Source organism: Artemia franciscana, chromosome 4, assembly GCF_032884065.1.
Source record: "Artemia franciscana chromosome 4, ASM3288406v1, whole genome shotgun sequence".
Taxonomy (NCBI): domain Eukaryota; kingdom Metazoa; phylum Arthropoda; class Branchiopoda; order Anostraca; family Artemiidae; genus Artemia; species Artemia franciscana.
In genome coordinates, this window is record NC_088866.1 from 14,877,628 (window position 1) to 14,905,265 (window position 27,638).

Here is a 27,638-nt window from a genome sequence, read left to right on the forward strand (position 1 = left end):
AATATTTTGTTAGATCATTTTTAATTAAATTTGAGCATAAAGAATTTAGTGAGTATTCCCAAGTCCCTGTTCAAAGAAATATTATTATTTATTTTGAAATTAATTTCGATTGATTCTCGAACCACCTGTTTTATCCCCAAATCATTACTGATGAGTTAAGATTTTTCAAAAAGTATCGTGTGGGACGGATTGTTAAATATATGCCAACCTAAAGCAAAATCAAAGGAGTTGTTGGAACTATTTGAAATTAATGCCTTGTTTATGTCTTTTCTATGCTGTTGTAACCGTTTTTCTAGATTCTGATGGGTCCTGCCGACATAGTAATTTCTCCGATTCGTATATAAATGCAGAAATAAACTTTATCAGAGATATTCCTTTTGGTAATGGATACCCAATTCTTTTTGCCAATAAAATAATTAACCGTAGAATAAAAAGAGATTCTTGTAAAATCGAAGAAGATATTTCACAATGTGAGGCTACTGATAAGCCCTCAAATATTGTCTATCTTCCGTATATCCCAAAAATCATAACAATATTAAAAAATATTTGCACAAAAAATAATCTGTACGTAGTTTTTACTAATAATTTTAAAATCATTAATTTCTTAAATTCCGGTAAAGATAAGACCCCAGTTACTCGCCAAAGAGGGGTCTATCAAATACCCTGTGATTGTGGAAATTACTATGTCGGCAGGACCCATCAGAATCTAGAAAAACGGTTACAACAGCATAAAAAAGACATAGACAAGGCATTAATTTCAAATTGTTTCAACAACTCCTTTGATTCTGCTTTAGGTCCGTCCCACACGATACTTTTTGAAAAATCTTCACTCATCAGTAATGATTTGAGGATAAAACAAGCGTTTCGAGAATCAATCGAAATTAATCTCAAAATAAATAATAATATTTCTTTGAACAGGGACATAGGGGAATACTCACTAAATTCTTTATACTCAAATTTAATTAAAAATGATCTAACACAATATTTAGTAAACCGATTTATAATAGTATTGAACCAGCTACGAAAAAGCCTTTGAGATAGGCTGCTAAAAAAGCAAGGTTGGCTCTGAGAAATTGCACTTAATCACTTTGTTATCTTTAGTTTGAATGAATTTATATTCTCACTTCATTCTTTTTTCAGTCATGGTTGAACTTCGTTGAAGTAAGGATGCTCGGGCCGTTTTTAAAAACGTTTTTAGAAAACATTATTTAGTTTTAATTCTCACAATTTAATGTAAGTTTATTTATGTATACATATTTTCTCTCTTGTTCTCGTATTGTGCTGAAGACGGCCCTTGGACATAGGGCCGAAATATTCATAGAACTGATTTCCACTGTCTTGAAAAGATTTTCCGTATTGTTTCTAATTTGTATTTGTTTACTACTACTACTACTACTACTACTACTACTACTACCGCTGCTACTGCTACTACAGCTACTACTGCTACTACTACTACTACTACTACTACAGCTATTACTACTTTTATTAATACTACTACTACTACTACTGCTACTACTATTACTACTAATACGACTGCTACTACTACTACTACCACTATACTGCTACTACCACTACTACTACCACAGTTACTACTGCTACTACTGATCTTACACTAAATCAGAAGAGTTTAAGTGGATGCAGGTTGTCAGAATGTCAGAATCTTACACTAAATCAGAAGAGTTTAAGTAGATGCAGGTTGTCAGAATGGTACAGATACAATATCTCAGGAGTCGAATAGGGGTCGAACGAAGTTTAATTTTTCAAGGAAAGTTGAAGGGGATGCATAATTAAGTCAAAATCAAACTTGTGAATCCAGATTACCCAAAGAGTGTCTTTCAGGGTTCTTTGTTGGGGTTTGTTAAACTAAATCAAGAGACACTATGTGCGTAAAGCTTTTCCAAAGTGCATATCTGTTATATCTCAGGAACGGCAAAGGGTATTAGGTTAAAATTGTCAGGGTGTGTCGAGTTGGAAATTGAACTGAATCAAAATGCACTACATTCATCCGAGGATGCCAAAATGGTGTATATGCGAAATCTTGGGAAAAGTTATGAGACTAAGGTTGAAACTCATAGGGCATGTGCAGGAAGATGATTCATTAACATATGTCTTGCGTGAGCCAAAGCTTGGATCGTTATCGGAAAAAACGAAAGGATTTCAAATGTTCTTTTTTTAAACAATAAAAAGACTAAAACGTAAAACTGCCGTAAATCATCATCAATAAATTAATGGAACCAAAAACTATAATGAATAACCTACTAAAACTCCAAACGAGCAGAAACTGTGGCAAAATGGAGTATCATTAAAGCCCTCTGTCAAACAGTTCGTGGTAACAAACTATAGTAAGGAGCGACCCAGCTCAATAGTAAACGAAACTCTAAAAAACGGAACTTTGATGCTAAAAGATACATCAAAAGAATAAGATTTTCATGATGATTTTAAATATATAAGTTTCATCAAATCTAGTCTTTGTCATCAAAAGTTACGAGCCTGAGAAAATTTGCCTTATTTTGGAAAATAGGGGGAAACAGCCCCTAAACGTCATAGAATCTTAACGAAAATCACACCATGGCATTCAGCGTATAAGAGAACCCTATAAAAAAATTTCAAGCTCCTATTTACAAAAATGTGGAATTTGGTATTTTTTTTCCAGAAGAAAAATCACGGGTGCGTGTTTTTTTTCCCAGGGGTCATCGTATCAACGAAGTGGTCCTAGAATGTCGCAAGTGACCTCATTCTAACGGAATTGAAGAGTTTTAGTGTCCTTTTTAAGTGACTAAAAAAATTGGTGGACACCTAGGCCCCCTCCCACGCTCACTTTTTCCCAAAGTCAACGGATCAAAATTCTGAGATATCCATTTTGTTCCAAATAGTCGAAAACCAGAATAACTATGTCTTTGGGATGACTTACTCCCCCACAATCCCCGGGGGAGCGGTTGCAAGTTACAAGGTTTGACCAGTGCTTACATACAGTAATGGTTATTGGGAAGTGTTCAGACGTTTTCAGGGTGATTTTTTTGGTTGGGGGGTTGAGGGAAGGGGGATATGTGGGAGGATGTTTCCTGGGAGGAATATGTCATGGGGAAAAAGAAATTCAATGAAAAGGGTGCAGGATTTTCTAGCATTGCTATAAAAAAACAATGAACAATGAAAAAAGTTGAAATTATTTTCAATTGAAAGTAAGGAGTAGCATTAAAACTTAAAAAAACCGAGATTATTACGCATATGAGGGATTCTTCTCCTCCTAAATACCTCGCTCTTCATGCTAAAACATTTTTAGTAGTTTCAACTATTTATTCTACGGCCTTTCTGATTCAAGGGTCATTCTTAAAGAATTGGGACAAAACTTATGATTTAGTGTAAAGAGCAAGGTATTAACGAGGGGACAAACCCCCTCATATACATAATAAAAATACAAAAGTATAGAAGTTTTTTACGTAAGTTAATTCTTAATTTACGTATATTTTTTATTAATAAAAACGTTTTTAACTGAAAGTAAGGAGCGACATTAAAACTTAAAACGAACAGAAATTACTCCGTGTATGAAAGGGGCTATTCCCTTCTCAACGCCCTGCTCTTTACGCTAAACAAATTGTAAGTTAGCTAGCGCGTAAATAAATTTGAGCCTAGTATGGACGTCACGATCCAGTACACAAAATTGTGCTCAATAGCTTTTTTTCTTCAAGGAGATCTTCTGGTTCTATTTGTTTCAAGCTTATCAAAGACAAGCAAAACCTAAGGCCCATTGATGGACATTAAAGCAAAAAATAGTTTCAAATTAAAAGGAATTACCAGATCTCAATCGAAACCTCTGGAAGTCCAACTAAATGAAATAATAGTCCGGATATTTGGATGTCTGGATATAATCCAACCTTTCTCTGGAAAAGAGTTTCATTAATAAATTTTGTTTGGTCGGTTCCATTGCAGCTAAGCCCGTGTAACTTAGCCCCCATGCAATTGAAAACCCTCCATTTAACTCAACCACTGTGCAGCTAAACCAAGGGGTGGATCGAAGGGGGAGGAGAGGGGTAATCCCCCCTTATTTTTGTGAATTCACATAAGTAATTTATTTTGACATATTGTGGCCCCAGATGCTGAATTCAGTGCAACTCTAAATTGTATTTTCCTTCTCCTGGGAGGACATTTGCATGTTCTCGGTAAACTTCTTGGTAAAGAAATGTTCAGTTTCAGTTGTAGATAACGTATACCGAATTCACAGGTAGATAGAATAGAGTTGTTTTATTTTATCGTTTAATTATAATTTTTATGCTTTTGTTTTTAAACAGAGTTGTTTAAATTAAACAAGGCTTAAAAGGACTAGATTGGTAGGAACTAGTGCCTTAAAAACCTAAATATGCTGTACACGTTTTTTATTTATTATTTGTTATTATTCCAAATGTTTGCCTCCGGCTATTTACAGTAATGTTTATATCACGCCAGAAATTAACACAGATGATGAGGATTCAAATACAGGGCAAGATGTCTCGGATCAAAGACCCAACAAGGTATTTTTACATGTATTGCTAGGCTGTATTCCATTATGTAAGTAGTTGCTAGTTCTAATGCCATTGTTAATAACGTCAGCAAAAATTTTATGTTGAATTCAAGAGATATCTTGGTCGGTACATCATACAATCCACATCAGCTTATTACTTGCGTAAGGTAAAGAGCTGACAGTAGATTGCACTGAACGATTTCTTAACATTTCAATAATTAGTGAAGTTGTTGTTGGAAGTTGTAGTGACTATTTTGAAAGTATAGTCCTTAAGGACGCAGGAATAAGGAAGGCAAAACCAAACGTTGCCTTATTTCATGAGGTCTTAATCAATCAATGCTGAGTGTATTCACAGTTTTAACTTCAATATCAAAACTGAAACACTGGCGTTTTCATGATATGAGGATTATCAGTTCTTAGAATACATTTACTTGCTTTCAGCAAAAATCAGGGGGAAGATCCTCAATAAAGTCTTGGATTTAAAATTTTATTCTGTGATAGTGGATACGGCACCTGATGTTTCAAATTTATGTAAGGTTGCGGTCGTAACCGCACTATCAGCTCAGAAGGGAGATCTAAGAAAAAGACTATTGCGTAGCTAATGACAACACTGAACAGGGTATGGCAAAAATTATAATAGGAACATTGTCAAAGAGACGAATTCGTCTGAGCAGATAAATGCCTTCCAGATGAATGGATAGATTTCAAACCATTCAGATGGACAGATGAATGGATAGAGAATCTACCAAGGGTAGATTTCATCAGACATCGTTGTCGATGAATTGGACCATCTTGTTTTGACAGTCAAGTTCAGAGTGAAGCAGAGATCTGAATGTATCATTTCTATTAATAGCAATTCAGAATCCTACTTGATAGGTTGACCACAATGCTGGATATAATCTCAGTTCTTACCTTGTCAACTTTAAGTCATTTCAGCCTCTCAGCCTCTCGACAATTTCAGCTTTCTTAAAAAAAAGGTTCCGATTGCAGATTTTAAGCTAGCATCAGCGTTGTTGCAAAAAGAGGAAAAGGTTGTTGCAAAAACAGGAGAAAACTTTATATTATACTGCTGTTTAAGCAGACCTTGAGGTTGTTTTTAAATTTTACCACAGCGCTACTTGCTTCAGGAAAGTCTTAGGCGAACGAAATCTCTGGCAACATCAAGCAAGCTAATCGTCTTTGCAAATTGGCAGTGACAAAACTTGTTGCAGATGCCTGGAGAACATTTAGCAAGCTCAAGTTTTTAATATTTTATTGAGAACATCCATAGTTGATTCCCGGCAAGATTCTGTAATGCTTTTGGTGAATGAGAAAGGCCTCACCGATTTCATTGACTTAAGCAAGATTGTCCAGCAGTGGTTCACTTTGAAGAAGAGGCGAGTTCAAATTTAACTGTTCATAGTTACACATTTACATATGAGAAATTAGTTGGTCCCTTTGGTCCCTGTGCAACTGAACCTTCGTGCAACCCAACCCATGTTTAATTGAACCCTTATTCGATTCAAATCCTGTGAAACTCAACCCCCGTTTTTTTATTTTACACTGCTTCTATATGTAACTATCCCCCATCTAATAAACAACAGTTTATCCTTCTGTCTTATATATTTGTGAATTAGTGAAAATTTTTATTCCCAGAACCCGAAGACACCATGGTTGCAACATCCGCCTCTACTATTATTAGCTACTCACTGCAGCACAAAGCTGCCCAAAGCCAACGTGACAAAACGCGCTCTTTCTCAATTCCAAAAAGAATATCCATTAAGAGGTTTTTCAGCCCCCCCTCCCAAAAAAAAATCCACCTAAAGAGACTAAACCTGGAATAATTATCCGTTACTCAGATTCAGTTCAAACCTTGTGTCACTTGTTAAGCTATAATATCCTTGAGAGGCGCCACTCTTTAAGGTCACCTTGCAGCGTTGTTAGTAGGCACGATTCTGGTTAGTGAAATTTGTGAAAGGTTCACCCAGATGCCACCATTGGACCAAACAAGCAGAACTTTCCTGTTGAAAATAGGGACCAAGAAAGGAACTTATGACGGAACAGAGAACCCAAACCATCTCACAGCACCAGGAACTCTCCAACCTATTATAGCCAGCCTATCCTTGACATAGCATTCGTCAGGATTACATTATGTCCTAGTAAATGGAAATCCATAGCTCATAGTACTAAAATCCTAAATACACGTTAAAAAAAGCAGTTTCTCACAAGAAAATTTCGCCGTTAATGTGGATTCAGGAATGATAGCTATTCCTTAGATTTGTGTTAAAGGTAAAATTTCAGTAAGGAAACAAATATGTCGGAACAAAAAAAAGCTGGAAACGCTGATAAAACTCCTTTTTTCTCTTTTGTTTCTATTTTTAAAAACTGTTTCAGAAGTTATACATTTTCAAAATGTTTTATTTAAGATAATTTTCCATCATGAAAAATGTTCCAAGCTAAAATATGAAAGAAACAAGCAAACTCGTTTTATTATTCTCTTCATTGTATATCTTCTTGCTGCATCTGTGCAGCTTTTCGATTCAGATTAACAAGATTGATTTAGTTTTTCTAAATCTCCCCAGTCTAGAAAATGATTCATCAATTTATTCCAGCTACGAAAGATTGCCTAGCTCTTTTGAAAAAACTAATTTTTTGTGAATGTTATGTCTTAAAAATCCATTTTCCATCTCATCTACTCGTTCAACTCTAGTTTTATTGACTTTGAAATATAAGAAGTCTTCCTCACAATAGAGAGGTTGTTTTCCTAAGGCATTTTCTCCGAACAAATTAGCTTCAATGCGATAGAATAGAGACATATTATTAATTTTAGTCTGGTTTGAGTGAGTCAGAGATATAAAAAAGGTAGCTCAGTGTGCCATGTTAACATTTTTTTTTTTTTTTACCGGTGTTCAAAAGTCTGCGTTGCTGTCTGAGCGAGAAAGGATCGGACAGGGTGCTTGGAAGCAAATATATTTATAAATTCAATACTTCTTAATATTAAAAAAAAGTGGCAGGATTCTTGTAAATAAATATTTCAAGATTCCAATCCCGTATAAAAAGTTGTTAAAAGTCACTCTTCTCAAATAGCTTATTTAAGCCCATGAAGCCTGCTCTGCTACAGCCTTACCCTAACAGATATGGTAGAATAAAAAGTGTGAATGAAAAAACACATAAGAATGGAATGTAATTTATTTCAAAATTCTGTATGCTAAACTACAAAGTGTACACAGAAATCCAAAAACAAGAGTAGAGCTCGAACACTTGGCCACTTGAACCCTTGGCCATAGAAACAATGCAAAGGAAAAAGGCAAGGAAATAGAAAATTGAAAAAATTGAAGGTAGTCAAGCCCAGTCAGGTCAGTCAAATGTGACTGACAACCTATCAATTCATTGATAGGTTGACAAACTAGGCTGACAAAATTCATTGTCTATCAATACGTGGTTGAAATAAATGAAGCATTGTGAGGTAAAATTCATCAGGCGCTAATTCAGATCCTCTCTCCTTTAGTTCCAAGCATTTATTATATTTCACTTAGAATGATGTTTCATATATTTTCGTTTTTTCTTTAGAATCCGTAGTTTGGCTTGACAATTGTAGGTTGGAAACACTTTTTCGCCAATTTTACACCCTTTTGAAAATCTTGACACAAATAGTATTGTTTAATTTAGTTTTACACCTCCTCTACTTAACCCTAAAAATAATACTTAATACTATTCACAAAAAATTCTATCTGCTATTTGTCATCATGATACACTAAAACTCTTTTGATGTAGTTAAATTGGAAAAGCAAAGGTAGTAAAAGTAGTAGCCCTGAAAGTTTCATCATCAGTCGTGTTTTGGCTAGTGCTAAGAGGCTTTATTGGTAAACAGCATTCACGCAGTGCCTTTTGATTTAGTTTTATAGCAGCATTAATTTTAAAGTATAATGGGCAAATTGCATAGCTTTAGGGAATTCACATGCCCAATATGTGTAGAAACACAGTTACCGGATCGTTCAACTTTAAAACTTTGACTGAAACTGTTTGAAAAATTATGAGCTAAGGAGGAGGGCTGCATATCCTCCAATCACCTTGGACTCTTTAAAAGGGAACTAAAGCTTTTATTTTCCAATCGAATTAACTCCTTTAAGAGTTTTGATGATATTCCTTCTATGACAGCCCTGCGCTGCCTATGATATTGCTTATATGTCGTTTTGAAAACTTGTATGCATATAATCTTTTCGTTTAATTGAAATTTCCCTGAAATGTTTTCTAGGAGTTTTACCTTAATACCCTAGTGTCATTAGTTGCAGCAATCGTAAAAGTATACACATAGTGCCTTTTGGGTAGTTTTAATTCCGCCAGAACTGGCCTTAAAGGTCTAACTTAATAATTCTGGCCGTTCTTGAGTTATTGCTTTGTCACCCTTTTGATAATCTACAAGGCCATAGTTCGTTTTGATCTAGCTCAACATCCGCCAAAATATTCCTTGAAGGCTTCACCTAAGTATCCTTAGCTTGTTTAGTAGCAATAGTTGAAGCAGCAGTAGTAGCATTAGTAGCGGTATGCACATACAACAGCTCCTGAAGAGTCGCTGATAAGCCCTCATTACAATGTGTGTGGACATAGTTTGTTTCAACTTAGTTTAATACAGCTTTAATATTACCCATAATTTTCATTTTAATAGCCTACTCTTAAGTCTTAACCTTAGTAGTAGTCAGTAGTACCGATGAGGGAACAGTCGCCCCCCCCCCCAATAATTTGTAAAAAAAAATATAATTTATTAAGTAGCTTTTAAAATGTTGCTCATTTTAAGTGTCAAATCTGCTCTTTATTTTGAGCGGATAATTTTTGTTTTATGAATCCGTACTTATTTTTAACAGAAGGAAAACGAGTAAAATAGGGGTCCACTACACTTCATAATATGTTCCAAATAAATATTTTTCCAAAAATACTGCCTTTAAAACCTTATCCTCAAGTAAAAATTTGGACCTAATTAATAGCAAAATTGAAAAATTTTCTATGCTTCCTGTTTTGCAACATTTACTCAGGTCAATTTTTTTTCCTGATATTTAAGGTGCTTTTACTTCCTAAAATCTATCAGTTCAAGAATAAATTTCTTGTTTAAAACTTTCAAAAGTAGAAATGAAGTACACCCTCTATATCTGCGAATAGGAGAGAAATGGAATCATTGAAGAATCAGAAGATAAATATACAATGAATATAATTTCCTGAATGAAAAAGAAATCAAAAAAAGAAATTAAGACTCAATGATTTTTGTAAGGATATTTGTGCTATAACTAGGTAAGATTAATCGGTTGTAGTTTGGCCATGCAATTTGGTAGAGGGGGGAACTGCCCCAGGAATTATTTAATTGTTTTAATTTTTATTTCTAGTATTTAATTGAAACTCCCATTTCCTTATTTTTCATTGAAATGTCCAATAAGCGATGATAACGTTATATTCCTTACGTTTCGGATTCACATACTCATAAACTCATAAATGTGGAACTGCCTTTATGTATAATACTATACTGACTTCTCACTATTTTGGCTTCTCTAAATATTTCTTTTAATCTGCTCAAAAAAACATAAATGTGCTAAGAATTATGACTGAAAATTATTCGCATTTCACATAACGCCAGCGCTACTTGTAGGACTTTATCTCTGCATCAGCATGCTGTGCGAAATGTGTGCTACAAGTACGATAAAGTGAATCAAAGAATATATATATATTTACATATATATATATATATATATATATATATATATATATATATATATATATATATATATATATATATATATATATATATATATATATATATATATATATATATATATATATATCTCACAATTCAGAAATTCTGTGTGCGCATATAAGCGGTACCAACCCATTTCCTTTTTCTATTGTTATCAGTTTCATCATGCAGCTCTAGGAGACCAAGCTTTGCTTGTGAGGGGAATTATAGACATAAGAACGATATTCACATACACAAATTTTTGTGTATTTTTTATAGAATTCGTTTTTTTAAACAGGGATAAAAGGAGAAGGTAATTTTTAGACTCTAGGGGTAAATTTTCCCTTCCAATTGGCATCCCTGCATAAGCTAATACTTCCAATTTTGTTGTAGAATACTTTCAAATTTAAATACAATAGTTATTCAAATGTGGGGAGTATGTCACAATACAACGTTTAACAATCTATGGTAGTACTTTGACTTATCGTGTATCTTTGCTTAGATAGCGCTATTGTACTGCCCGCTGATATCAATATTATTTATTGACATAAATCGTCGAAACCACGAACAAATAAATTTAATAAGAAATCATAAATAATATTTCAATAATCACATATATTATAAGCTTAGTACAGCAAATGAGGGGCGGGGGGCTAGGGGAAGTCAAGGGGGATATATACTGCAGCATTAGTGTTGAATCCGGCTGAAAAAAGCCGAGTGCATACGACATTCACCTTCCCCCAACCGAAAGCTTGTTTATGCTATGCTACTGTCGTTTACCGCAGCTCATTTCTGACAATTTTAGTAAAAGCCGAGCACGAGCACTTATACTTATGATTGTTTAATGTGTGTTTATTGTTTATAATATATTGTGTAATAATTATAAATTTACCAAGTAGCGTGTTTGTTAAATAGTTACTTTTTTCACCACTGTTTGGGTAGCAATTACTTCAATAGCCCCCCCTCTCCCCCCTTACCCCAATAAAAATACTATAGCTGTGTCTCTGGTTTCAGTAGAAGTAGTACCTTTAGTAATAGTATAGCAGTAGTAGTAGTAGCAGAATAATTAATAATAGTAGCATGAACCTTAGTAGCGGTAGTAGTAGCAGCAGTAGTAATTATAGTAGCAGTAGTGGTAGTAGTAACAGTACTAGCAGTATGAGCTGAGGTAGTAGCAACAGGATGCAAGTATTTTCTTTTAGTTAGTTTAACACTCCCCACAAAAAGCCTTGTAAATATCAACTTCAAACACAAAACTGTTCCTAAGATATTGCTGATATGGCTTTTCGACCACCTGCGTGCAGACGGCGTGTTGTGATTCAGTTTCACTTCCCCCCTAGAATTCCCTAAAAATTTCAACTTCATATCCTTTTGCTTAGTTTTAATAGTAGTGACAGCAGTAGAATTAGTATTAGTAGTACTAGTGTAGTATAATAGCAATAAAACTAGTTCTAGAAGCAGCAATTGTATTAAATATTGCCTACTGGGACCCTTCTATTAGATAATAGAATAACTAATTATTACTATTATTATTATTATTATTATTATTATTATTATTATTATTATTATTATTATTATTATTATTATTATTATTATTATTATTATTATTATTATTATTATTATTATTATTATTATTATTATTATTATTATTATTATTATTATTATTATTATTATTATTATTATTATTATTATTATTATTATTATTACTATTATTCATTAATTGCCCGTATCGAAAAGATACAATAGACGGATTAATCAATAAAGATAGGGGAAAAAAGAACACAGGCAATACGAATAACTTTTTTTTGTATAATTATACCCTTCAACAATACTGAAGAAAATAGATGTCTCAAAATTTTATTGGGAGTTTGTTTTGGAAAATGTTGGGCGTTCGGGAGTTGGTTGCCCTCAAATCACTTTTGACACTTAAAAAGGACACTATAAATTCCAGGTTTCAATCAAATGAGCCCCATCCTAAGTTTATACGACTACCCATTCCATAAGAACCTTATATGCCCCCAGAGCATAGCTTACAACACTTTCCCCAGGGCTTTGAGGGGGAGAGGGGCTTTGTCAACCCTGGAGTCGTTCCTACATGTTCTTTGGACTATTTTGAATAAAATGGCTATCTCACAATTATGATCACATATACTTGGCAAAAAGAAGGTATGGGGGGGGGAGTCTAGTTGCCCTCTATCAATTTTGACGCTTAAAAGGGAACTAGAATTTCCAATTAAATTAGCTTACTCTAAAGTTTATGCGACCACCCCCTTGTATACGAAAAAACCTAACATTCTCCCGGGGCAAAACTTAAAACCCTTGTCCCAAGGTTCTGAGGGGTTGTTTCATCCCTGTAGGCCTTGTTGTATGATCTTTAGACTGTTCTGAGCAAAATAGCTATCTCGAGATATATATCAGAGGCAATTGGGGAAAAGAGGACGTGGGAGGGGGAGTTAGTTGCCCTTCGATCAATTTTGACCCTTAAAAAGGGCACTCCAACGAGCTCCCTCTTAAGTTTATGTGACCACCCTTCTCTAAAAATATCTTATATGTTAATAACAGGAAACTAGTACAGCTTATAATACTTTCCCTGATGGTTGTGGGGGGGGGGAGACAGGTTCAAAGACATAATCGTGGACCTTTCAACTACGCTGAACAAGATGACCATGTCAAAATATTGATTGGATGTGTTTTGGAAATGATAGGTGTGGAGATGGGTGGGTTGCCTTCTAGTCACTTCTGACTAATAAAAAGGGAACTAGAACTTTCAATTTCCAATCGAATGAGCCCCTTTTGAAGTTGTTGAAGTTTCTGGTCTGAAAACAAAAGACAAAAAAACTAATATGATCAATACATTGCGCCAACCCCATGCTTTACTTAGGCAGCGCTATCCCCTTGCAATAAGTAAAGTCCTTGCCCAGTCAATCTTGGTTTACATCCTTCCGACAACTCGTATGCACGTAAGGTGTTTTGATTTTGTTCAACACCCTCCTAAGCACTGTCTGAAAGGCTCACTAGAATAACCTTCGTCTTTTTTGGAAGTAAAGGTCAAACGTGTCCACCTTTCTCAATAACATATACTATATGTAGACAATAAACAACTTGCCTAATTTACAGCCCTTGCCCTCAGGGCTGTTTGGATGGGAGGGGGTGCGTTCCCCGAGACATAATTACTGGACCTTTCAACTCTGCATAACAACATAGCTCTTTCAAAATTTTGACTGGTTGTGTTTTGGGAAATAATGGGCGTGGGAGGATGGCTGTCCCCCGAAAACTTTTGACTATTAGAAAGAATAGGCTTATTAGAGCTTTCTATTTCAAAAAAATATTATATGCCCCGGAGCATACTTACAACCCTTGCCCCGGGCTCTGGGGTATCGTTGAGTGATCTTTGAGCTATTTTGAATTGAATGGCTGTCTCAAAATTTCTTTTAGATGTATTTAAGAAAAGAGGGCGTGTGAGGGACTGGTTGCCATCTGATCACTTTTGACTTTTCAAATTTAACTAGAACTTTCTATTTCCAACAAAATGAGCCTTCTCCAAAGTATATACGACCAACCCTTCCATAAAAGCCTTACATGCCCCTGGGGCATAACTTACAAGCCATGCCCCCAAAACCTGTGGGTTTATGTCAACCCCAGAAGATGACCTTTAAACTATTTTTAACAAAATGACTATATCAAAATTTTGATAGGATGTATTTTGTTAAAAGAGGCCACGGGGACTAGTTGCCCTCCTATTACTTTTCACTGTTAAAAAGGGCTCTAGAATTATTAATTTGCAATCGAATGAGCCCCCTCCGATGTTTATACGACCACTCCTTCCATAAAACCTTACATGTAAACAACGGGCAACTAAAATTACTTATAGCCCTTGCCCTGAAGGCTTTGGGGGAGGGGGGGTATTATTATACCTTTCAACTATGCTGAACAAAATGGCTATCTCAAAATCATTATTGGATGGGGTTTGGAAAACAATTGGGCGTGAGTAGGCTAGTTGCCCTCCAATCACTTTTGACTCTTAAAAGGGGCACTAGAACTTTCGATTATCAATCGAATGAGCTCCTTTTAAAGTTTTTACGACAACTCATTCTATACGAAGTGCCTTAGTGAAAAAGTAATATATTGTGAACACTCGCTCTTTGCTCAGGCAGCGCTATGATTTCAATTGAATGAGTGTTATATGTCTGTGCTGAAATTCTATTATTTTTAAAATAAGCCATAAGAGCAATGTCTCTGACCGTCAGTATCTTTCAAGACGCTGGTGCTTGCGGTGCAAAGAAAATCAACTATAACCTGCATTGCTTGCAGCTATATTGAAAACGCTGCAAAACATGGAGCAGTGTTTGAATAGAGTGTTTCATTTTCCATCATAAAAGAGCTACTTAAGAATTATTAGTAATAGTTGAATTGTTTGGTCTTGCCAGAATTGCTCGCCTGATCATTACATAGCTCTCATATACAGGTTCTGAAGTATTTCCCGAGAGGAACAAGATATTAATATAAAAATCCAATTTATTTTTAAAACTATTTGATCTTACCCTCTAAAAATAACAACCTCCACTTGAGTTTTATGATACGAAAACTTGAAGCCTACCGCACAAAACATGTAGAAGCCTACTATAAAATCAACAACAAGTAAAAAAAAGGGAACTTAAATGAGACAGAAAATTTGTTTAAACCTTAAATGAGCAATTCGGTTTTATATCCAAGAGCCGTCCTTGGCAAACCACATATATTAATAAAATAAGACTTGCAACAAAATACGATCTTTAAAACTGTAATTAAAAGATTTAAACAGTCCCAAAATCATTATTCGACGAAGTTCAACCAGAACTGAAGATAAAACAACAAAAAACGAGGCAATTTATTCAGGTAGATACAAACCATGATCATTTTATAAAATGCAATTCTTGCTTTTTTAGCAGCCAACCTGTAGGTATTTTTGTAACAAGTTTGTCGGTACTGGTTATTGATTTTATAACATAATTCGTTAAGTCATATTTATGTAGAAGACGTTGAATGAGTACTCCTCCAAATCCCTATTTAAAGAAATGTTATTATTTACTTTAAGTTTAATTTCTATCGCCCCCAACCACTTGTTTAATACCCAAATCATTACTAAAGATGGAAGGGTTTTCAGAAAACATTGCATGGCTGGGGTTTTCAAAAATATTAATGTGCTATAATACTATACATAGCATATACGAAGCATAATATTCCGTTTTTTTTTATTTACCTTTGTTCAATCAATGGTGGTTTAATTACTGTAGTGCAGCCGGTAAAAGTTATTTTGAAAAGTAACTTTTTCACCTCGAAGAAAAAAAGATGCAATTTTTTAAAGACCCCACCAAAAGTAGCCTACTGTTTTTGGGATGTCAGCAATTTCCGTCAGTGAAGTATGTGACAGCCATGCTGAAGATGTGATAAAACAAGATTTAGATGGCAGATAATGATTGTTGATATCGTCCCTTAACACCGGACAAATATTGCTTGCGATGGAATTCCCCCCCCCCAATTTTAACAAAGGAGAAACTTGTTTTTTAAGATCCATCTATATAATTTCCTTGCCAACATGAAATCAATATTCAATTTTTTCAGATATCGTTTGAGCGTTTTTCCGTGGGTTACCAACAAAATGGAAAGTGTGACATGGCAGAATTGGTTCTGCAAGAACCAGAGGTTGACGAAGATTCCTCTAGTAGCTGGTGTGGAAATGGCTGGGGCTTCATGACATATTATACAGAGTCTCATAGACTAAGTATGGTATTACGCACAAAAGAGAAATATATGGTAAATTATTTACAATATTTTGCTAATACAAAATGGACCATTTTCATATTACGCTAGACACTAATTTCTATCTCTTGTGGCATTATTCATTCTTTTTTATGCAATATTTTTTTTTTGCCAAATTCGTCTTGAGTTTTGTCCAAAGCGACTTCAGTGGCAAATATCTAAGCATTGTAGGGGAGGGAGAGAATAAATATTTAACTCGTTTGTATCAGCCTCATGTGGATTAACCCTGCAGCAGTTTTGTAATGGAAGTAGATGTGGTTCTATTCCACTTTCAAGGGCTATAATGAAAGAAATGTTTGGTTGGTTAGGACACGTTTTACGAATGAAGGTTGACAGATTGTCAAAGATTGTTCTTTCAGGCTATCCCACTGGGGCCAAAGACAAGCAGGTCTTCCCCGAATGGATGAGGTCAAAAGAAAGGATTTAAAAGAAATTTAAAACCCGAGGGAGGGGCAAGAAGTAAACCTTTGAATAAGCTGGGGTGGAGGAGGAGTGTGGGTAGCTGTGTTGGCCTCAGGTGGCTCAATGCTGTACTATGCCTTTAATAGTAGTAGTTGCGGTAGTAGAAGTAACTGTTAGTAAAGGTTGAGGTTTGGTTTTGCTAGTATAAAATAACAATAATGCATAATCTAATGTATATTTCTAAATGCACTTCTCCTATCGTCGTAATCTATTCATTTAGCCTATTTTCATTTTTTTTGTCCAACCTTTTCTGTTGTCCTCATTTTATTATTGCTGCGAGCCAAGATTTAAAAAAAAATAGTTAGCTTTAAAAATGAAAAAGAACACAAATTAGCCTATATAAAAGGAGATGACAGCCCCCATTTAACTCCCCTTACCCGTTCCTTAGGCTTAAGTTTCAACATATTATAGGTATTTCTTATACAAACACTAAGGAATAAATCTAGCTTCAGTGTTAAGACCGAATGTTCAGAGATGCGACGGTCCCTTTCATATATAGGACTATTTACTTTCGTTTCGAGTTTTAATGACGCTCCTTAGTTTCAGCAGGAAATACTTTGGCAAAACTGATATCGACTCTTTGGTACCCAGGTGAAGCCTCGCTGGATCTAAATTTGAAGGAGCTCGTAATTTCTATTCCCATAATATTTAGAGGTATCTAAAATCGGGGATATCGATTGCTAAATTCTTTGCTCAAGAAAATCAGTTCAGTAACAGTAGCACCTTTTTATGCGCCGGTAGCAATGAGATTGTTATTTGTTAAAACCATTATGCTAGAAAAATATGAGTAAATAATATAAACTGAGGAAATATACGGAAAAAATGGGGATGTGTTATTCATGTTCAAGAATAATATATCATAGAGCCTAGTGGGTCTGTCCGATGGAACAAACGTTTCTAGTTTTGTGCTACACAGTCTTGACTATATTGCTGATTTTATTCATCAGTAGTTTACCACAAGAGCTCTGTATATTGTCTAAGGGAAAATTTGGCTTTCAGAGGAAAATCTTTTCTCCTAGCTCTTCCCGTTATTAAAACAAGCTGCTTGTTGCATTAAAAAAGATCTCCAGTGACCAGGACTTGTGTTAAATGAAGGGTTCAGAGGAACTGTGACCCTGTAAGCATCTTTTTAAAATATAAAGCTCATTACTAATTACAAGGACGTGATAGCTGACAGTCTATATTTTTAACCCATACGAAAGGACGATAACATAAAGCAATCAAAAAGGTATCGATATCAAAGTAACGACACTTCCACCAAGTATCGTATCGAGTATCGATCTCGGACGCCTTTTTGTATCGCCCATCATTATTGGCAAATATTAGTCATGAAGTATCTGCTAAAGCTCATGTTAAGTAATTTCAGTCTGTATTGGTAATCTCAGAACGCTGAGGGCTAAATGCTTTCTGTAACGCTAAAATTTTATTGCTGTGTTTTGGTTGCTTTTGGTATAAAGAATTTGTCCCCAGGGCTCATATTTCTAATCATTATGTCAATGAAGATAATTTAATGAATCCAGTTTAATATTATCAATGGGTAACACTTAATGATTTAGAACCATTCCCTAAATGCTCTCTGAAAGGCAAGTAGTCTAAAAAGATTCAATATTAATAGAAGCATGAAGATGGGAGAAGGAGGGAACATTAGTGAGGCCATAAAGCTTTTAAAAATGTCCATAGCCACTACCATTTTCTTCTTCACAGTTAATCAGGAAGAAGTTCAATGATGATTACCTCCAGATGCAGGTAATATTAATTTTCTTCAAGGTGCGGTTGTTTGTCACGTAACAGGAGTTGCTTGATAGGTAATAGGGAATGTTTTTCTTTGATTCTTATGTTAATTTCTTAAAAACCTAAGGATGTAGGGGAAAACCCTCAAGGCCAACCAATCAAGATGCCGGTGTTATCTTGCAAACTTATGCGTTACGCAATAGTTTTTTCGTGGATTGCAATGTGTAGTGTTTAAAAACCTAAAGATGTAGGAAAAACCTTCAGACCCCCGTCCCCAAGTAGGAATATAATACAAATTGATCTTAGTCCAATATTTACATATGAGGATGACATAATCTTGAGTCAATTGTTTTGGTTCCAGGGGACCTATATAATAAAAAACAAACAGATTTTGAAGGTCAATGGCACGTGACTTGTTAGATCTAACGGTTCTTTTACCTCAGTGTTGAAAAGACTTCAGTGCGTCAACATTGACGATACAATTCTTAATATTTTTATTAGTAATAATAGACTAATGAATAGGAGTAATAATAGAATATTGATGGCACTAGCTGTGATGAAATGAAGCCCAGAGTACACAACGTATCCGTAAAAATTTCAAGAGGCTGTCGGCTAGTCCTAGAATGGGGCGAGATGTTTGGATGATATATGGTATCATTGAACAAATTCAAGTCGGAAGAACAGTTATACTTTGCAGCAAAAATGAATATAATGCATATAAAAAGATTAAAAGACAGATTAAAGACAATGATCTGAATCAATCTATAAAAAAGGAGTTAGTTTGTTACTTTTTCAAATGTTTTTACTGTTGGATATTTTACTAGGGATGAAAAGGTAGAAAGAATCTTCATTCCTTGTTGTTCTATAATCGGCAGTGAGAGTTTCAAGATTAAAAATGGTTGGATCTGAGAAGTAAAAAATCATACGGAATCTAGTGGCATTGGAAAAATATATATTCTAAATGATGATTTTCGAGAGTTATCTCTTCAAAGGAAAATATTCTCTCAAAGAATGATTGGCGATATAATAAAAATTCTTCTCCATCATTAGACTATTGTATGAAACTTTTACATCTTGGGCCAGATGCATTTACTCATTTTACTGACAAACTAGTTGAAACAAATTAAAATGAGATTGTGGGTTTGCTTTTGAACACTACCTAGAAATTCGTTTAAGACGGACATTTTGAATGGTAACAACAAATGAGTCGGATAAGCTTTATGGCGTCACTCGATTACCAGCCCCCCTAGAACACATTCATTTTATCAATTGCAAGTCAGTTTACTTTTGGAGGTGAGACAGGCAACACTAAAAAAAGTGTTTGACACATATAAATTATGTTTATATACACTAGGCAGCCTGCGAGAATTGTACTATAGTTGATGACTATAAGGAAAAGTGTATATTATGCAATCAATGTAAATTACATAGAATATATCTAGTGCAAATTAAAGAGTGCAATTCCTACCTTGAAGATGCTTATGACTCTCACACTAGAGGTTTCTTATCCTCCAATTGTCACTTCAATAAATGTGGTCAGTGGGAAAATACTTACCCTGTCATGATTGAAAAAACCATAAACGGGATTTCAGTTTGTTTTTAAAAGACTGGTATCGCCGTGGTTTTAAGCACTTGTGGGAGGAAGAACATGGTCTACGCTTCAATTGCTGGAATAATAAGAAAGTATGGTTTATACGACATCGCTGTAAATTTACTGGCTACTACGATTACAAGCCTACTGATTTTTATTTGGATGTTACAAAAAGTGATTCTTTCATATGAAAATATCGTGTGTGCTTCAAACAAGCAAATTGGAACACATGAATTTTATAATATAAACAAAAAAAGTATTATTGACTTTAGAAGTAGATATAATAAAAATGATGTTACATTATATTGTAGAAAATGTGACGCCTGACCTTTCATGAAATGATCAATAGAAGCTGAGTCCTGACTAGCTGCTGCCACTTATCGCTGTTGATGGTTACCTATACATGGAAGAAAAATCTAAAGAATGAAGTATTTTCTGTTCATACAAGTTTTATTGATAAAAAATTCAAATATAATTTTAAGGAACTGTACTCTTAGGGGAAAGACATTTATATTATACAGGTAGGAAAGGGTATTTTCAACTAGAAAGTTGTTCAATCGAGAATTGTCTACATAAATCCTTACGAACTCACTCTAAGTATATCCACGACATCGAATATTGAAATACAATAGCGCATGAAAACTACACCTTCTTGCTTATAAATGTTGTACTCAGATCTGATATTGAATAATGGATTGTCCACTTTGCTCAAGAAAGTTTTTGATGTGGGGCATATACGATGCATATCGTAGGCCAGGAGGATCGAAAATTTCAGTATTCTCTGCTGTTTGAAAGATACATAGCCGATATCCCGTTTTTACAGTTGACGTACTACTATTGACAATGTTAAGGATATCGTAAACCCTTTGAATATGTTTGAAGAAATCCGAGGGTGTGCAATACGATTTGTATTTGGACATGTACTGATCCAAGTTGAATACATTGATTTTTTGATTTGTGTTCATGGTGCCAAGTCTAATTGAACACTGGCATTGGGGGATGATTTCCCAATATGTTTCAAATTGATTTAGCGAGATTAATCCTATAATTTCCGCCAACAGTTTGGCAAAGATACACTCTAAACTTACAGTGCCCTAAACGTACAGCTTTTGCAAACATTGCAACAATTATACTATTTTCAAATAGTTGTAAATCTTGATCTATGGATTGCATTATCAATTCATATAGGGTCTTGTAGTATTATTGAAGGATAGGTTTAGAGCGGAATTCCATTTACTTTACATACAAGAGATGAAAATCCAAACATTTCAAATTTGAATGGAGAATTTTATCCATGATCCAATTGCACTAGCAGATTAAAAAAAAAACAAAGCGAATTTTGATGAATTTTCGCCCCTAATAAATAAAGAGTTGGTGTATGTACGTGAACCCGTGGCAATATGTCGTTGATCTGTGATTGTATGTGGAACGCTCAGCATGATATTATTTCCACTAGCTCTTAATTTTTCAATTGCCAAAGCAACTTAACTCATAGCCTGTTGATTCCGTGCATTAAGTATTGTCAAGATGAGAGAGACTGCTACATAACGTGCAGCGACAAGTACTTTTCACAAAATTAAAAAGGAAGGAGCAAGTTGTAACTTTATTTTAATCTTCAGAGTGGGAAGCATCCACTGAGATATATTAACTATTTATGATTTATTTTCCCAGCCAAGCTTAAGTCACTAGTTGCCGTCTTTCTAACTGTATTGGTGGTGTCAGTGTCCGTTTTAGGTTCATATCTAATAGCTAAGCATTTCGATATCTTTTAGGATTCTGGACTCATCACAAAAGTTGTATGTAACTTATATAGTTTAACAGATTGCTGCTTGTATTCATCAACGTTCCATTTATGTAGAGACGTACTTGTCTAAAAAAATTATGTAGCATACTATTTTAATCGGATAACCCCGCGGCGACACCTGGTTTTTCATTTTAAGATTTTTTTACAATGGCTTGCATATCTATGAATACGGAAGTCAAATCGATGAAGTAACCTTCACTGGAATACAAATGAAATGGACGTTTTAAGAAAGCAGTTCTTGTGGATAAAATTATTCATAAAAACAATGTGAGTGATCGTGTGCCGGACCTGAAATTTTGTGAACAATTTCTTTAGAATCCTTCCCAGAGCCCAAATCACGTAGTGAAAAGAACGCAAAATCCATGGCAACTGGTTCAATATATTTTTTAGCCAGGGGTAGTGCAGAGCAAAACAACTTAACAAACCAATTGCTCGGACCGTAGCCCGACATGGAGGACCAACTCCTGTAATAGTACATGACCCAATTGCCTTTGTCTAAGAGTAGCAACATGGCAATCAACATCAGAATAAACAAAAAAACTTTTTCTATTATCTATCACACTGATTGGGTCGAAAATGACATGTAATCCCAGCCAAACTCTTTTTTACTGCTATAGGATCACGCAATTCCCTTCTTAATTTTAACTGACAGAGTTCAAAAACAAAGTGTTTACTGATATATATTGAAGGTGCTTTATATTGTATTGGTGAGTGTGTTCTTGAGTGGTTTTCATTCAAAATCATGTAGAAGGGGGACATTGATATTACTGACTCTAGATGTCTCGACAAAAAACCTATAAGGAAATATATAATTGTCCGATGAGAACCCGGGTGGATAGTCTGCAAAAATAACACACTCCATTCCACTAATGGTACAAACACTTTTATCCTCGATTTTATTTCTTTTAAAACCAAGAATATCTATCAGATTTTTTTTTAGATGAATACTTTCATTCTGACTAGGAGAGCTAACATAAACCCTACCATGTTCCAATAAATTGTCCCAAGTGGAATGCATAGATTTTCCATTTATAGCAGGACTCAAATCACTCATACTACCACATTCTTTGCATTTTAGCGCGAAATAACAATATTCATCATAGTTCTTTTATTTTATCCATACTTTTTTTCACCATACATTGGTCAATCGTTTGGTTTAACTTTTATGTGATGCATACGATCTTTTCTCACGATATCATATGTATTTTTAAGAGCAAAATCAAGAAGAGCAACTTCATACTTTCCCTCGGTTTTGATTGTAGGGGAGAGTTTTTTTCCAAAAATTGTTTGTTTTATTCAAATCGTCATAGCGGGGATCAGAAGCATTGGACATGAATGTCACACAGAAATCATTAAGTATTGTGAGCCTACTCAGACGTAGTCCAAGAATCAAAATTGGGGTTGTATCTTAGCCAAAGAATGAGCAACTGTCTCTTACCCTTGCTCGTTTGACTCTTTATATCCTTTCAATTTGATGCATTCCATTGTTTTTGACTTTTTGCAATTCATACTCGTAAAAACCGTCTAGTATCTCTTCATCTTTTGTATCACTTTGACGATACATTACAGGTCAGGTTTAGTGTCTAACACTTTTGACATTTTAAAAAGTTCATTGGACCGCTATTTATTTCATTTTCAAAAATATTCCTAGTTTAGATAATTTCGAACTTTATCACCAAAATTTTTCACTTGCCTTTCACTTGCCTTTTTTTCACTTGCCTTTCATCGGAAAATGTCAAGTGTATTTTTACAGTGAAAAATTCCAAAGTACTAGGATTAGAAAGGGATCGATGAGGGAGCTGATTACAAATCAATACGATTTTATCTAAATACTAGCTGTTGGGGTGGCGCTTCGCGCCACCCCAACACCTAGTTTGTGGGGCGCTTCGCGCCCCCCCCAAGCCCCCCCGCGCGCGTAAGTCGTTACGCGCCATATTAGTTACGCACCATTGTAGCTGTGTCCCTGTGTCCCACCTGTGAATAGAGATAGATATAAATATATATATTTTTAACTACGTAAAACATGCGAATATAAAACATTCTTCGCTGTCCCATTGTCTGTGCATATAAATAGCATTTATATTCCCTGTGTCCCGGTCGTCATCATTTATATTCCCTGTGTCCCAGTGTCCCGGTCGTCATTTGTGTCCCGGTGTCCCGGTCTGTAATTTCTATTCAAACAATCCCTGTGTCTCAGTCGTCAATTATATATCCCGCCTGTGCCCCCGGCATCCCCGTTGTAGTTGTGTCCCTGTGTCCCGGTCGTCATTTATATTCCCGGTCGTGATTTGTGTCCGGGTGTCCCAGTCTGTAATTTTTCTTTGAGGTTCCCGGTCGTCATTTATATTCCCTCTGTGTCGGTCGTCATTTTTGTCCCGGTTTGTAATTTATCTTTGAGTGTTTTTTCTTTTTAGTTTTTTTTAGTTTTTTACATTTTTTCAGTTTTTTTTTTCTTCTTTATTTTTCAGCGTGACTATGAAGTACATATCGCCGAACCTTTGTTTTTTAACCTAAATCTGGTAGGCATTTATGACCTTATCCAAGTCAAAATCCCAAACCCAATCATCATCGCTATTATTTTCAGTTTTGATATGTTTTGACTCTCGCTTTCCAGGTGGATTTTCATCTAACTGCGCGGTTTTGCGTTCTTTAGCCGCAAGCCTGTTTTCTTGCTGTTCTTGTGATTCCTCGGCACGCTTTCTTTTCTTACTTTCTCTATCAGCTGCAATCCTGTTTTCTTGCTGTTCTTGTGATTCCTCGGCACGCTTTCTTTTCTTACTTTCTCTATCAGCAGCAAGTTTTTTGGCATAGACTCTTTGAGCAGCTTCCTCGGCTGTTGCCATTGTAGGTTCTTTAGTCATTTTACGATTAAACATTTTTCCGTGAACGCATGTCTTAAATATCTTTAATGACGTCACCGTCATAGCAAAAATGACGACAACTAACTTCATGACGTCAGTCGACACAGAAACATGACATCACCTGACAGACAGACACACAGACAGACAACTTATTTTTATATATATAGATTGACTTAAAGCAGGAGTATTTTTCAATATAAAATATCTCGAGATTAAAAGTCTAATAGTTATTATCAGTCGTTCAGCCAATGCTGCCTTTATTGTACTATGACTATGATAGACTATTGTATTATATTTCAATAAAACCCTTTTTACACGTGGATCAACAAATTTACTTCCCCGATCTGTTTTAATTTTTCTATAAAAATCTTGCTCAAGAATATATTCAAGGGCTCTAACAACCTCAACCTCATCACCTTTCTTTTCTTTAGCAATGGAACGGCATATGCATAGCGACTAAAAACAGTGAGTGAAAGTAAAATATGCCTTTACGGAATATTGTTACGTATTTGAATTTTGTCTAGAGTCAAAAGATCTGTTTATAATTTTTTCATAAATATGTTTCAAAACTTGAGCCATTTTGAATGCAAATGTGTTTTCAAGTGGCCACTATCTTTTTGTATATTAATAATTGACGCACTGACATTAAGACGCCTTCATTTGGTACCTTTTAAATCATCGCCCGCATTGGGTGTGCTAGTATCTTTTGATATTTGACCATGATCCCTTAAGCGATTTAAAATATTTTTATTCCCAATAAGATTTTTCGGGAAGTATGATGGAAAAAAATTTATACAATAGACTATCGAATGATTTAAGTCTTTTACAATTTGTAGTCAAATTCGATACCAAATCAACAAGATTGCAGGTCTTGCCTTTGATTATAACTTGATTCTTTTTGTCATCAATTTGCACATGTCCATTATCTGCAAAATAGGCCAACTCGCGATACGAATGAAACTATAAGTCTACTAAACTTGCTAAGGCTTTAGATAAGTCTTTTTCTTGTTATGGTGGTTTTGAAGTTTTTACTTTGAAGTTTTTTTTGAATTTTTTTACATTTATTTTGAGTGATCTTTCATGATAGGGTTTTTATTATGGACACATCAAAGGGCATTTTGAAGCAGAATTAATTTTTCATCGTCGGCCATTGTCTCATTGTTAATAAGTTTATCGAGATTATCTTCAAAGTGCTCTTTTGGTAAAAGGAAAAGTTCTATTGGAGTCAATTTGTCTTGCCGTTTTTGTAAATAATACTGTTTACAAATCCCACGATGGTTTATAGTAACAATGAAAAGAAGTTACCGCCCGCTTGAACAAGTCGTTTTTTTGAAAATCATTTCCCGTATTTTTGCAAGCTAGGGTACGGACAAGTGAATGATATTGCTTTGTTTATTGCCTAATTATTTCTGGCAGTTGATCACTGTCTTCAGTTAAATTTAAAAAAGCTCAGATAGGAGATTAACGAACCCATTGTCAATGCCGTGTTTGAGTATAGCTTTCCTAATTCCGGTTATGTCAATCATGTATCTAGGACTTGTGCTTAATATTCCCACCAAGTTTCATCCCGATCCCTCCACTCTAAGTTTTTTCAAAGTTTTAGGTTTCCCCCTCCCAGATCCCCCCCAATGCCACCAGATCCGGTCGGGGTTTAAAATAACAGCTCTGAGACCTGAATTTTTAGACCTGATTAAGATCTGATCAACAGTTCGCAAGTTAAAAATACTTCAAATTTTCTATTTTTTCCGAATTAACCGGCCCCCCACTCCCCCCAGATGGTCAAATTGGGAAAACGACTATTTCTAATTTAAGCTGGTCCCGTCCCTGATACACCTGCCAAATTTCATCGTCCTAGCTTACCTGGAAGTGCCTAAAGTAGCAAAAGTGGGACCAACAGACAGACCGACAGACCGACAGAATTGGCGATTGCTCTATGTCACTTGGCTAATACCAAGTGCCATAAAAACTGTTAGGTAATACCTATGTTTCCCTGATAATACCGGCACCTTGATTGTCGGGCCCTGATAGCTTTCCCCTAGATCCTTTGGTTTTTATGTAATTGACATAAGGGTCAAAGAAAAAACACCCCCTTTTCATTAACAATCTACTCTTATTACGGAGCAAACACTTCATTTTGAAAAAATCAATAAAACCTGCGTCTGAAGGGAATCATCGTTAAATTTTTCATGATTAACGGCAAAGAAGAAAAGAGTAATGGTTATGGACCTTTTTAAAAACATTATGGCCGTACTACTGGCAAACAAGAGCTCTATCCTGATAGGATATATTATACGGTTTAACCTCCTTCACCTTTACCCGGAATATTTTTCACGTCAAACATGGAAATTAAGGTCTAGAAATACAGTTTTTTCTAGCCTCATTCAAACCCCCTTCCTCTCCCAAAAAATGATCGTTATAAATATTGGTCAAACGGAATAAATGGTATGAGTAACAAATTGCCACTCCGTGTCAACATGACTTCTGAAACTCAGAGGCATCAAAATGTCTTTTTGTAAAACTAATCTTTTATGCGAATATTAACGGAAATCAATTCTCCAAAATTATTTTTTGTAATTCGTCACTTTAGCCGACCATCTGAAAGACAAAGGGCTCTTTAACGAAATTTATCAATACCATAGGGAACTCCCAAAACTGCTGAATTGCACAAATTACATCTCTCTTAAATTTTAGAAAAAGTTGATAGGCGATCTTGAATGTCTCAGCAGTTCAAAAAGCCAACGAAAGGCTAGTTTAAAGTTAGTAAATATTATATCTTACCAATTTTTGAGCAAAGCGCCGTCTATTGAGTCGGCATAGAGTATAATTAATATGCCTCCTGTGTCGGTAACTTTCCAATCAAATTGGATAGTACCACAGGGACCTCCCGGAGCTTTCGAATCGCTTGAACGTTATTTACCTTCAGCTAATTCTTTTTCTAGTACATTTGCTCAAGTATTTAGGGAATGAATTTTCCTGGCTCCCTGAAATAGAAATTAGTTTTTTTATAATTATTTTCAAAACGTTGAAATAAGAGCCTGCGGTTAACATCAATAGGGATGGGGAGGTAGGGGAAGGACTAGAATGCGATTTGAAATTTGATTAGAAGATATTTTTTGGGCTGATAGAACGAGTACACTGCTTTGAGCAGCAAAATAGAACGGATGGCGATTTAACATAGTTCTTGCAGTGTCAAATTT

General features: G+C 35.1%; 1 protein-coding gene across 1 annotated transcript in view; it reads left to right on the top strand.

Moving 5' to 3' along the window:
- LOC136025707 (uncharacterized) overlaps positions 1 to 27,638 on the top strand; it is a 92,849-nt gene that overhangs the window by 11,392 nt on the left and 53,819 nt on the right. Inside the window, exon 2 of the mRNA XM_065701689.1 lies at positions 15,795 to 15,986. Within this exon, the coding sequence (XP_065557761.1) occupies positions 15,795 to 15,986 (192 nt within the window). The remainder of the gene's footprint in view (positions 1 to 15,794; positions 15,987 to 27,638) is intronic.